This window comes from Mastigoproctus giganteus, chromosome 8 (genome assembly GCF_048544385.1).
Source record: "Mastigoproctus giganteus isolate SK-2022 chromosome 8, ASM4854438v1, whole genome shotgun sequence".
Lineage (NCBI taxonomy): Eukaryota > Metazoa > Arthropoda > Arachnida > Uropygi > Thelyphonidae > Mastigoproctus > Mastigoproctus giganteus.
This window is the reverse complement of record NC_143582.1, coordinates 131,438,707-131,452,938: the sequence shown is the minus strand read 5'-3', so window position 1 is coordinate 131,452,938 and position 14,232 is coordinate 131,438,707. Positions and strand designations below refer to the sequence as shown.

The 14,232-nt window shown below is 38.5% G+C and overlaps 1 protein-coding gene across 2 annotated transcripts in view; it reads right to left on the bottom strand.

Moving 5' to 3' along the window:
* Positions 1 to 14,232, bottom strand: part of LOC150081824 (ATP-binding cassette sub-family C member 8-like) — a 1,084,700-nt gene that overhangs the window by 945,655 nt on the left and 124,813 nt on the right. For both annotated transcript variants that reach the window (XM_090378918.1, XM_090378919.1), the window contains exon 7: positions 12,410 to 12,544. In XM_090378918.1, the coding sequence (XP_090235044.1) occupies positions 12,410 to 12,544 (135 nt within the window). The remainder of the gene's footprint in view (positions 1 to 12,409; positions 12,545 to 14,232) is intronic.

Here is a 14,232-nt window from a genome sequence, read left to right as displayed (position 1 = left end):
TTTCCGAATTTCCACGGGTCGCAGTGCACGGCACACACGCCGGATTCCATTGATGTAAGCCTGGAACCTGGGCTGTGGGCGTTGGATCCCAGTGATGCTAGTCTGGAAGTCCAGCAGCATCACTGGGAGGTCCCCTCACCACGTACAGGTGCCCACGTCGAGGGGGGCACAAAGGGTGATATTGTTGTCCACATTGGAACTAATGACATTAAGAGTAAGAGATCTGCAGATTTATTCAACAAGTACAGTCAATGTTAAAAAAAAGCCGCGAGTTAGGGTTGAATGCGAAAGTGTCTGCAAATCTGCCCAGACATGATTGGAGGGAGTATATGATGAGAGCCTTTTTGTTCAATTTGGCCCTGGAGAGACTATGCAAAGATCAAAGGGAAGAACCCTTTTCAGTCCAGTCTGTGGCTGCTGACAGGAGAGACCACCTCCACAGGGACGGGGTACACTCAAATAGAAAGGGTGCAAGAATATTTGCTGATGCTACCAAGGCAGTGTTAGGTGGGTTGGAAAACTGCTAGCTTGGGGGTGGGATATACAGACTAAAAGGTTAACAGTGGCTGCAGGCAGAGGCAAAAGTGATTCTTCCACTGCTTCTATTCAAATGAGCAGCAGCCGCAGCAGCATGGAAAGCAAGGCAATGGAGATTTGCAGGACTGTTGGGAGTCATAGTGGAACAAATAAATACATGGGCCTTGTTAGCGTAACTAAGAGTAGAAATAGGTGCATGTATACTTGCATGTACATCAATGCTAGGAGTGTAGTTAATAAATTTGATGAGCTTGAAGTGCTATTCAAGTAATCAAAGGCAGATATTGTTGGAATATCAAAGATGTGGTGTCACAGAGATATAAGCAGTGCAGAATTGGAATTTGAGGAGTAGGTCATACTCGTGATACTTTTGACCTGCGTACAGAATTGATAGTTGTTGTTGTTATTTGGTTTTTAGGAGCATTAGCAACTAAGGGCATATTGCTCCGGGGATATGCAGAGGTCATTCCCTGACCTTTCCACATCCTCTGTATTTGGTGGCTCACGGGCTCAAACCCCGGTCTAATCAAGAAGCATGTGCTACGCACTGCTGCTCCTGCCCACCTGGCTACAGAGGCGCCTAGAAATGATAAACAGGACAGGAAGAGAGGAGGAGGAGTTATCCTGTTAGTTAAGAAACACAAAATCTAAGGAAGTGCATCCAATTGATGTTGGAGGACAATGCAATGTTGAGTCTGTTTGGTGTGACATAACCACTTGGAAAGGAAAAATGAGAGTAGGTTTGTGTTATAGGCCTGAGTCTGATGAGTATAATGAGCAATTGTGCAGAGAAAGAGAGTAGGCCGGTAAATCAGAATGTCTTATAATGGGGGATTTTTACTTTCCAGATATTGACTGGAACTTGTGGGTTGGTCACTCGCAAACTAGCAAGACTTTTTTGGATTTATTGAATGACTGTTTTTCGACAGCAGCATGTTTGAGAGGCAACCAGAGGGAGTCATACTCTTGATCTGATTATCAGCAGTGATTATTCATGCATTAATAATTTGTAAATAAAGGAACCACTGGGTGACAGTGATTACAATGTACTGATATGGGAATTGCTTCAAGATGTAACTACCATTAAGGCTAAAGGGAAGGATTTTGCTTTCATAATGGTGTCTCAGAGTTTTTAAATTCTGTACAGTGGGATCAACTGATAATATTACCAACGTTGAATTCTAAATGGGAATTATTCAGGGACTAAATCTTCGAGGCTACTAGGCCTTTCATTCCAATTAAGAAATACTGTTCGAATTACAGGCCTAAATGGATGTCAAATGAATTAATGACGCTCATGCCAGAGAAGAAAAATGTATGGAATGCATATAAATTATCAGATGACACATGCCTATGTCAGATATAAGCTCGTCTGTAATCAAGTCACAAAGGAGGTTAGGCAGATTACGAGAAATCTTTGGCAAAGGAAGCAAAAAAAAACAGCAGAGTTCTTTACTTAATTAAACTCTAGAAGGAAAGGGATGAATCAGATTGGACCACTTAACATAGATGGGTTGATTATTGATGAGCATGCTCAGGTAGCTGATAAACTGAATGAGTATTCTTCATCTACATTCACACATGAGGAATTATTCAATGAGGGGAATGCCAGACATTTGTCAAACTCTAACAGGGAGCTAAGCGATTTTGTAATAACTGAGAGCAAAATGGAGGAAAAATTGTTGAAGATAAGCATAAGATAGGCACCTAGGATGGACAGGATCTATCGTTATATTAAAGGAGGCAGCAAAGGAAGTACGCAAACCCATAGCCATAATTATGAGAGCTTCCTTGGACTCATGGACTGGAGGTGTGAAAATGTATGACCAATACACAAATGGAGTTCAAAAGGTGACACAAGTAACTATAGACCTTTTAGTTTAACTTTCTGGGGAAAATAATAGAATCACTAATTAAAGAAGCATTGCAGGATCAACTAGACAAGACTGCAGTAATAGTTAAGATTAGCATGGGTTTGTTAAAGGGAGACCTTGTCTGACCAATTTAATTGGATACCATGATGTGGTCACAAAGGAACTGAATGTCAAAAATAATTTTGATATCATATACTTGTATTTCAGGAAAGCTGTCGATACTTTTGACTTGTTAGTTTAACTTCTGTTCTGGGGAAAATAATGGAGTCACTGGTTAAAGAAGCACTGCAGGATCATCTACCGGTGCAATACCCACTTTGCTTATTAGAGGCTTGAAGTGGTGAAACCCATGTTCAATCTCCAGACCCAATCCACTCAAACCTTGCCCATCTCTTCCATCATGCAATATGACTGATGTCTCTTAAGGTATTCATGGACATCACGGTGAGATCCAAACTTACTTACATTTCAAGTGTACAGCAATCAAAATGGTGTTCGTAGGCCGACCCCCTAGTTAGTACACTGGATCGAACTTATTGGTAACTCTCTAGGAGGCTTCCGGATCAGCTAGTGTATAATCTTGCTGCCTCTACTCTGCCAGATATAGGCGCATTATAGCCAAAGTAGCTTATGCGCCATCAAACCCCCATATCAACAACTCTGCCAGATAGTGACTGGATGGAGTCCAGAGTAGTGTATATTGGGGGGTGGGGGGAGGACATTGTCCGTGCCACATTATGTCAACGATCTGGGTATATTTTTACCATGTGTATGCAGGGGGGGGGGACATTGTCCAGGCTAGGTTCTGTCAAGGATCCAGGTATATTCTTACCATATGTACACCATATCCAAAAATTTCATTACTTCATACAGAATTACCCCCACCGATTTTCTTACTATTGAATGAATTGTGAAACTAATAGAGTAAACTTATCTGCGAAAAGATCTAAACCTCGAAAACACTTCCTAGTGCATTTCACAAATATACGTGGTCTCAGTTCTAATCTCAATGATGTCCATTCCTACTTGCAGTCTGCCAAACGCCATTTACTTTTTCTGACAGAATCTCAATTATTGGTTGATTCAACCACTGCTCATCTCAGTTGCCAAATTATTTGCTGTGATTCCATTCTCCTCAAAGGTGGTACTTGTGTTTATGTCCATTTCGCTATTCATTTTTCAGACACTTGGTAATTTGGAGTCTCCTCTTTTCGGGCTTTTCTCGCTTAAAATCTCCATTTCATTCTGTCAAATTCATCAGTTGTCTCTACTGTTATCCCAACTTCACTAATCACTTGGAGCTCTTGGACTTCCTCTATTTGCAACTTAACTTTCTCCAGTCCAACTTTCCTATCAGTTAGGTAATTTTCTTTGGCGATTTTAATGTTCACAAGTCTAGCTGGCTTCCATTCCCTAGTCACACCGACCCAGTTGGTCGAGATACTGAGGCTTTCACAATTACTAATGACCTAGCACAGATTGTTCATTTACCTACTAGAATACTGGACAATTCTAACCATACAACCAACATGCTTGATCGTTTTCTCACAAATAACCCTTCTACATACATGGTCGAAGTGAGTGGTCCTTTAGACGCCTCAGATCACAACTTGGTGATTGTCTCTTCTCCAATGGAACCTTTATTTCATGGCTATTCCCAACCTCGTGTTGTTTGGCATTACAAGAATGCAAAATGGGATGACCTGCGAGATTTCTTTTCTTCTTTTCCTTACTCGGATTACTGATTCAAAATTTTTGGTGTCAATGTTTGCTCAGATCATGTCAGTGAAATTATTCTTGTAGGAATGGAATCCTTTATTCCACACTACACTTTAAAATCTCTTTCTTTATCTTAACCTTGGTTTTCCAATAGATGTGCTAAGGCTGTTCAAGGGAAGAATGTTGCATATCGTAATTGATTTCTTTCCAATTCTTCAGTTTCGTTTTCTGCCTACACCAAAGCTCGCAACAATTGTAAAGCAGTTATTAATCAGTCCAATCTAGATTTTGAACGGGCTAAGAGTGGAAAACTTGCTTCTTGCCCCAATGGTAGCTGAGCATTCTGGTCTCTAGCCAAAGCTATTGGCCACAACTTTTGCCCATTTCTGTTCCCAACTCTGTGAAAACCAAATGGTTCTATTGTCACTTCAACCAAGGATAAAGCTGACCTGCTAGCATCCCATTTTTCTTCTAACTCATGTATTAATGATTCTGATAAAACACCCCCCACCATTCGCAACATGCTCCATTCAATGCCTCCTGTGGTCTTCTGTCAAAAGGTTGTCAGAAGGATTTTGATGAATCTTGATGCTAAGAAAGCTCCAGGTCCTAACAGTTCTCAAAATCTGTGCACTTGAACTTACTCCTGTTCTTTGACACCTTCTTTCACTTTCTTATTCCAAAGGTGTTTTTCTTTCTGTTTGGAAATTTGATCATATTCAGCCAGTTCCTAAACAGGGTGACAAATCCCTCCCATCCAATTTTCATCCCATTGGAACTACTTCTACTCTTTCTAATGTAATGGAGAAATCAATTAACTCCCAACTTTTAAACTACCTAGAATCCTTCTGTCTGATCAACAATCGCCAGTATGGATTCCGTCGGTGTTGACCCACTGATGATATTCTGGCTTATGTTACCCATTTATGGACAAATTCAATGGAAAAGTTCACTCAGGGTAGAGCAGAATGAAACAGACCTAAGAGTAATTGTGAAGCCAGATATGAAGTTTCACCTAAAACACAAGAAGTTGCTCTTGACATCTCAAAGGTTTGATTGTGTTTGACATAAAGGTCTTCTAAACAAGCTTCCATCTTATGGATTGCCATCTGATTTTTATAATTGGTTATCCAGTTTTATCTCTGACTGTTCACTGAGGTGATGGTAGATGGCTCTCAGTCTTCTAACTTCTCCACTCATGCTGGTGTCCCCCGAGTTCAGTTCTTTCTCCCACTCTTTTCCTCTTGTATATTAATGACCTTCTTCCATTGACCGGAAATCCCATCCATAGTTTTGCCAATGATACCACATTGGATTCCACTTTCCAGTTCGAGAAACCTTGCCCTGCTGAATCAGCTTCAATTGCTCGAATATTTGCTACCCATTCCTTAAATGCCGATCTCTGGGTAATTCTCCAGTGGGGCAAAGACAACTTATTTGATTTCAATCCTTCTAAAACTCAGTCCTCTCTTATATCTTACAAAAAGGATTATTCAGCTTTTATTCTTATCTTTGCTGGTTCCGATTTCTAGGCAAAATGATATTTCTCTTTTGGGGATTACCCAACTTCTAATCTCTCTTGGCGCAAGCACATTACAAATATTGCTTCCTCTGCTTCTAAAAAAATTGGTTTTCTCTTTCACTTTCAGCATTACTTTTCTTCAAACATCTGTTCACTTTGTACAAATCACATATTCGCCCTACCATGGAATATTCTTCCCACATCTGAGGCGGTGCTCCCCTAGACTTCTAGATTCCACTCAGAAGAGTGGCAGTTAGGTTAATTAATGACATCTCTAACAATCTCTCCACTCACTGTCTCATAGATGTACGGTTTCTACTGCATGCATTTTCTGCAGATACTTCCATGGGCACTGTTCCTGAAAATTACAATCTACAGAAATTCAAGTCTAATGTCAACAAATATCTTTTTTCATCTTCTTAACCTCCATCCCAAGCAACGTACTAAGTACTATAGGTTCTAATACCTCTCATCTTTGGGGTTTTCATAAAGGAAAAAAAATTCTACACAAGACTGCAGTAATAATTCAGACACAGCATTGAATCTGTTAAGAGGAGGTCTTGTCTGACCAATTTGATTGGATACTATGATGTGGTCACAAAGGAACTGGATGCAAAAAATAATTTTGATATCATGGAAGACTACTACACAAATTGGAGCTGTATGGCATTAAGAGCAGGTTGCTACTATGGGAAAAGTTTGTTTGTTTGGTTTGTTATTTGGTTTTTAGGAGAATTAGCAACTAGGCCATATTGTTCCGGAGATATGCGGTGGTCATTCCATGACCTTTCCGCATCATCCGCACTGCCGCTCCTGCACACCTGGCTACGGAGGCTGGTAATCAATGGACACTGCTCTTCGTGGACTAATGTTATTATAGGAATCCACCAGGGTTCAATGTTGGACCCATTGTTGTTTTCTATATTTATTAATAATATTGATTAGATATTGACTTAATGTAAAGATTTCCAGACAATATGAAGGTTTGTAGGGTTGTTAATGATATTAATAACTGTATGATACTGCAATAGGATCTAGAAAAGTTAGCAGATGGGCTGAGAGGTGACAACTCAGGTTTAACATTAAAAAATGCAAAATACTGCATATAGGTAGCAGTAACACCAGAGTAATGTTCCAGCAGTGTGGTATAACACTCAGGGTAACGCAGAATGAAACAGACCTGAGAGTAATTGTGAAGCCAGATATGAAGTTTTCCAAGCAGTGCAGACAGGCTGCCAGAGCATGTCATGGGGTCTTTTCAGCGATATATACAGGAATTTTGCTAGCAGAGATAAGCAGGTGATTATCCCTTAATATAAGGCAATGGCCAGGCCACACCTTGAGTATTGCATACTGGACTGGAGGTCTTATTTTAGGAAGGATGTATGGTTGCTAGAAAGAGTACAGAGAAGGGCAATAGAATCTAGAAAAGTTAGCAGATGGGCTGAGAAGTGACAACTGAGCTTTAACATTAACAAATGCAAAATGAGGAATGGTGAGGGGAAAGGAGGGGATGTTCTTACCAAGAAAGGCTTAAGTTCTGCAAATTGCAGCATCTGGAGGGTAGGCATTGCGAGGCGATCTGATTTAAATGTACAAGGCCTTGAATGGTTTGAGCAGGCTCAATTGGATTCTTCGTTTTGCTCAGTTTACAAACCAGAGTGCATAAACTCAAATTGAGGAAAGATAATTGCGAATAGATGTGGTGAAATTTGCCTGTATCCAATGGGTAGTTGATTGTTGGAACAATCCTTCCTGTCACTGTGGAAGCTGATAGCTTAAATAAATTCAGGGAAGAACTGGACAAACTTTTGAAGTGAATGGGTGGGTGAAATGGGAAGGGGATTTTTTTTTTTGGCTGATGCTGTATAAGCTTGCTTTCTTGCATCATATGCCTCTGCTAATGCTAACTCCAGTTGGCTTTCAATTTTACCTGATAAATTCTGAAGCTTCTCATATTACTAATAACTTGTTCATTTACTTATTAGAAAACCAGACATTCCAAAGCAACACCCAGCCCTCTTCATCTTTCCACCACAACAACCGTTCAACCTAGCCAGTTAACATTGATGGTTCTGCAGGTACCAATCACAAATGTTAGGATCTTCAACTTTATGCAATTCCTAAATGCTAATCTGCACATAATTCTTCAGTGAGGCAAAGAAAACTAATTTTTTTAGAAAAATAGAGTGGGCCAGTAAATTAGAGTGTCTTATAATCGGGGATTTTAATTTCCTGGATATTGACTGAAATTTGTGGGTTGGTCACTCACACACTAGCAAGGCTTTTATGGATTTATTGGATGATTGTTTTCTACAGCAGCATGTTCTGGAGGCAACTAGAGGGAGTAATACTCTTGATCTGATTATCAGTAGTGATTCTTCATGCATCAAGAATCTGCAGATAAAGGAACCACCAGGTGGCAGTGATCACAGTATGCTGAAGTGGGATTTACTCAAAGAGGTAACTACCATCAAGGGTAAAGGGAAGGGATTTTGCTTTCGTAAAGGTGATTACAGGTGTCTGAGAGTATTTAAATTCTATATGATGGAATCAACTGATGGTGTTACCAACAGAAAATTCACAATAGGAAGCATTCAAAGAATTAATCTTGGAAGCTGCTAGGCTTTTCACACCAACTACGAAATATTGTTCAAGATTTAGGCCTAAATGGATGTCAGATGAACTAATGAGACATATGGCAGAGAAGAAAAATGAATGGGATACATATAAATTAACAAGTCAAACAAACCTATGATAGATATAAGATGGTCTGTAACCAAGTCACAAAGGAAGTTACGTAGGCAAAGGCAGATTATAAGAAATCCTTGGCAAAGGATGCAAAGAAAAACAGCAAAGAGTTCTTTACTTATGTAAGCTCTAGAAGGAAGGGGATTAATCACATTGTCCACTTGATATCGATGGTTCAACTGCTGATGATCCTGCTCAGGTAGCTGACAAACTGTGCGAATTTTGCATCTACATTCACACATATGAGGAGTTATTCAGGGAGAGGAATGCCAGAGGTGAATTAAACTCGGGCAGTAAGCTAGATAATCTTGTAAAAACTGAGAGTAAGTGGAGGAGAAATTGTTGAAGATAAACACAAGAAAGGCACCTGAGATGGATAGAATCAATCCAGTTATATTAAAGGAGGCGGCAAAGGAAGTAAGCAAACCCTTAGCTTCCCTGGACTCAGGGGAGGTACCCATGGACTAGAGATGGGCAAATGTGACCCCAATCCACAAAGGAGGATAAAAGGGAGACAGGTAATTACAGACCTGTTAGTTTAACTTCTGTTCCAGGGAAATTAATTGAGGCACTGGTTAAAGAAGCATTGCAGGATCATCTAGACAAGACTTCAGTTATAGCTCGGACACAGCATAGGTTTGTTATGGGGAAGTCTTGTCTGACTAATTTGATTGGATACTATGATGTCACAAAGGAACTGGATGCAAAGAATAACTTTTATATCATATATTTGGATCTTAGAAAAGCCTTTGATACTGTTGCACATGGAAGACTGCTGCACAAATTGGAGCAGTGTGGCATTGGAGGCAAATTGCTGCTATGTATAATGGGATGGTTGAGTGCGAGAAGACAGAGTGGCAATCAATGGACACTGCTCTTCGTGGACTAATGTTATTAGTGGAGTCCCTCAGGGTTCAGTGTTGGGTCTATTGTTGTTTTCTGTATTTATAAATGATATTGATGATGGTATATGAAGGCTTAAGATCCAAGTTTGCAGACGATACGAAGGTTGGTAGGATTGTTAATGACGCTAATGACAGTACGCTGCTGCAACAGGATCTAGAAAAGTTGAGCAGATGGGCTGAGAGGGGGCAAATGAAGTTTAACATTGACAAATGTAAAGTACTACATATGGGAAGTAGTAATCCCAGAGTAATGTATCAACTCTGTGGTACCACACTGATAGTGGTAGAGAATGAATCAATCAATCTTGTCAATGATATACAGGAATTTTTCCAGCAGGGATAAGGAGGTGATTATCCCCTTGTATAAGGCAATGGTCAGGCCACACCTTGAGTACATTATACAGGTCTGGAGGCCTCATTTTAAGAAGGATGTAGAGCTGTTGGAATGAGTTCAGAGAAGGGCAACAAGATCAGTGAATGGAACAAAGGGTTGCTCTTATGAAGAAAGGCTTAAGTTTTGCAAATTACAGTGTCTGGAGACTAGGCACCTGCGAGGTGATCCGATTCAGGTGTATAAAGCCTTGAATGGTTTAAGCATGCTTAATACTGGTGGGATTCTTCCTCTTGCTCAGAATAATCGCCTGAGAGGGCATAAATTCAAATTGAGGAAAGATGGTTGTGGAATAGATGTGCAGAAGTTTGCCTTTAGCCAGCGGGTGGTTGAATGGTGGAACAAACTTTCATCTGTCATTGTAGCAGTTGATAGCTTAAATAGATTCAAGGCAGAATTTGACAAACATTTGGAGCGAGTGGATGGATGAAATAAGGGTTTTTCTTTTTTTTTTTTGTTGATGCTATATAAGCTTGCTTTCTTGCATCATGTGCCTTTGCTAATGCTAATTTTAATTATTCTGAAACTCAGTCCTATTTTATAAGTTTCTGCTGCATGCTTTTTCTATAGATACTGTATTTCTTCGATTCTAAGATGCATTTTTCCCCCCTATAAACATCTCTAAAAAGGGGGTGCATCTTAGAATCGATGACGTCTTACAATCGCAGTTTTTTTTTTCGAATTTTCTCTGCACTTTGCGCAGCACCACACTTTTGTTTTTACATGGAAACCCTGCCTCCAAGTTTGACCATTATCGCATTGTCCAATTCCATTGGAGAATAAAGTAGCATGGGTGATTTTAAGTGCTTTCAAAATGTGAAGCCACCATTATTTCATTATAGCGGAGCTCACTCAGCGAAAACTAGGAAGTTTTGTTATCATCGAATGTACGTAAGAAGTGGAGTTACTGTATTTCGTTAATTTTGCTCCCTTATTGCACGTTAAAATGTCAAAAAATTGTACTACGAAGCCACATTGAAATGAAAAGTTATTATGTATGCAAAAGAACATGGAAATAGAGCTGCAGGTCGACATTTTGACATTAGTGAAGTAAATGTTCGTCGTTGGAGAAATGATCACAATTCTATATTTTCATGCAAAGCAACAACCAAGTGCTTTACAGGGCGTAAGAAAGGAAGATTTCCACAAGTCGATGAAGCTATGATACATTGTGTAACAGAGACACACACGCAAAATGATTACCCATCACTCGACAAGCCATGCAATTGAAAGCCAGAGAAATTGCCAAATCCCTCGGAATAGAGAAAATAATTTTTAAGGCAGTCATGGCTGGTGCAACAGACTCATGCATGGTAGTGGATTATCGTTAAAGTGCTGAACATCTATCTGTCAAAAAATTCCTGCAGACTTCCAACGGAAGCTGATTAACTTTCAGCAACAGGTGATGAAATTAAGGAAAAAAAGAAACTATGAGTTTAGTCAAATTGGAAATGCTGATGAAACCCTCGGTCTTCTTCGATATGCCTCGAAATTACACTGTCAATGCTAACAGTGCTAAAGAAATCAAGATTATAAGCACAGGCTATGAAAAGCAGCATATCACAGCGCTGATGGTCGAAAGTTGCCACCATATTTAATTTTAAATAGAAAAACCATACCAAAGAATGAAATTTTCCCAAAAGATTTATTGTGCATGCACAAAAAAATGGATGGATGTCAGCAGAACTTATGGAAGACTGGCTATAGGTTGTGTGGAATAGATGTCCTGGAAGTCTTCGTAACCGACCTAGCATGCTAGTATTTGATGCATTTCGTGGACATTTGTCTGAATGGGTCAAAAATAAAATTATGCATAAATGTGGTGACTTGGTTGTGATTCCTGCTGGCATGACTAACCAACTGCAGCCACTCAGCATTTCAGTCAACAAACAATTTAAAGATTACTTGAGAAAGGAATATGAATCCTGGCTGTTGACCGACAACCTTCCACTGATGCCTTCTGGAAAAATTAAGAAAACACCGGCATCAAAATTGGGAGAATGGGTATCAACAGCTTGGAAGCTGATCCCAGAAAGAATAGTCAAGCACTCATTTAAAAAATGTTGCATCACCAATGCTCTTGATGGCTCAGAAGATGATATATTATGGGATGATGAAGATAACAACGGCTGAGAAGAATCTCACCCTGAATGTGAAGTAGACTCTGATATTGATTCAGATATCAATGGCTCAGAAGATAGTGATGAATAATATACCTACTGATACTATTGTTGTTAGTAAACTGAATTCTATTATAATAAAAGCTAGTAGCTATTATAATAAAAATATTTGTTAGATTTATTTTAGTATTTTATTTTATTTATTTTTTTCTTAGAATCAAAGCTTTTTTTCTGAAATTAAGATATTGAAATTAAGGTGCATCTTAAAATCGATGGTGTCTTAGAATCGAAGATATATGGTGATTCACTATGTATTCTTCCAATTTGCTGTCTGGCTCTCTTCCAAACCAGACCAAACGTACAACTTAACTACTCATATATATTTTCTGAAAATTACAATCAGTGCTCAAATAGATTATTATATCATTTAAGTTTGGAGGTTATCGTATAAAAAAGCTCACATGAAAAATTTAATATTTACTTTTCCCCAACTTTTCTGAGATGACAAATTACAATAAACATTCGCACTAAAAATATTTCGATTGTGGCATAAGTGTTATGCACATTATTTTGTAAAGCAATTTACTTACCAGAGAATCTTTTTGAATACGTGAAAGTGACGTACAAATGCGGTACTGAAGCGGGGCCAAGACATAGATCGTAGCAGCTCCAATTAAAGCACTGTATCCTAAATGCAGATATAGAAGAACAAGGAGCAAAATAATCTGAAAAAGAATGGAACACACTTGTTTATAAAAAAAATTACTCATATTTTGTTTTTATATTTGTTTATATAAAGAGCTCTGAATGTTTAAAAGTATTAATCAAATATTTTAAATTTCAATAAAGTTTTTTATACAATGTTTCTCATTTACTGATTTCTGTTTAAAAGTAAACGATTTTCATCAAAATACTCAAAAAAAAAAAAAAAAAACATCTCTAGTATAAATAAATCATCCTATTATATAAATTCCATCTCTGCCTTTGTGAATAATGTTTGCATAATCCTGCCCATCCCTTTCAAGTTTTTTTCTTTGTTCCTCTAGGTTATGTTTCAGTTTCCTTCAAGAGCCAGTTTTATTCCACATTTTGCTCTCTTAATAATATGTTTCAAATTACCCCATTTTAAGTTATTGTGTTTTATTAATTAATTTGAGCTAGTAGCTTTAAGTATTGCATAATCTGTAATTCCATTCATCCATTTAATCTTCATCATCATTCTCAGGGCACACATTTCAAAAGACAAGTGTTTCACAACCACGAAGTAAGACAGGGCATGTGTAGTATTTTATTAGTATAATTAAAGATGTAGATTTAATTTCCTCTCATGCAGCAGGCTCTTCAGTCTACCATAGCTTGCTTTTGCTTGCCCAGTTTGTTCTCATTTTAATTTCTCTGTTTTTTTCATTTTTTGAGTAAAATGTTTCACCCCTTGCCCCAATACCAGTAACTTCTCACTTATTCCAGGATGTTGAATGCACTTTTTTGTTCTATTTTCGTTTTCTTAATATTCAGTATTAGTTCCATTGTTTCACTATTCCTTTCAATTTCTATGCTTTGTAAGTCTTGAATGTGGTTGCAATCCGAGTTGCTGGGTCTCTTTAAAAATTACTCGTTCTTTAAAAATTACAGCTGTGAATTACAGGCTATGAAAAAGCGATAAGTGTTTGCCTTTTTATTTAACTAATTGTTATTTTATATTGTACTTTATACATATAGTCTTATAGTTATAGTTACGCTAGTTATTTTTAATTTAGATAAAGAGTTTTTGTAGATTACTACTTAATCTACGTAAAATCATTATTTCGTTCGAATCTTGCAGCCATTGTTTTTGTATAGATTGGTAGGGAATTCAAATCTTTAATTGTGGTAACTAGGTAGCTCTTACGTATAATTATATAGCGTAATCACTGCATTTAGGATTCTATTAGATAGCGTAGTATGACAATTAATTAATTAAATTTATCGATCTTATTAATTTAAAATATCATGCCCCAGACTACAGCAGCAAAGCAACGGGCACAAAGTGACAGGAGTGCTGTGACTCGCGGGAGAACTGAGGGGGGCAATTCTCCAATGCATCACAGCCTTAAAAAAATGTGCAACTTGTGAAATGTTTGCCGAACTCTCTGGAACAGAACATGATCTAGCCAAGGAGGATGTCTATGTGTATGCCAGGTGCAGAGAGTGTCTAGAAATTAGGCATCAACTCAGCATTCTACTGGGCGTCCATGAGAGCTTGAAGAGTAGGGTAGATGCCCTCGAAGAATTTAATATCAGGAGCCCGTCAAGCTCTCAGCTGCCCAACTCAATGCCAGAGCTCACTCCTGGGCATCAGACAACACTGCGGCAATCTCCAAGGCAGAATGCCCTGGTCCCAAAGGAACTAGTTATTGTTGGTGACTCTATTGTC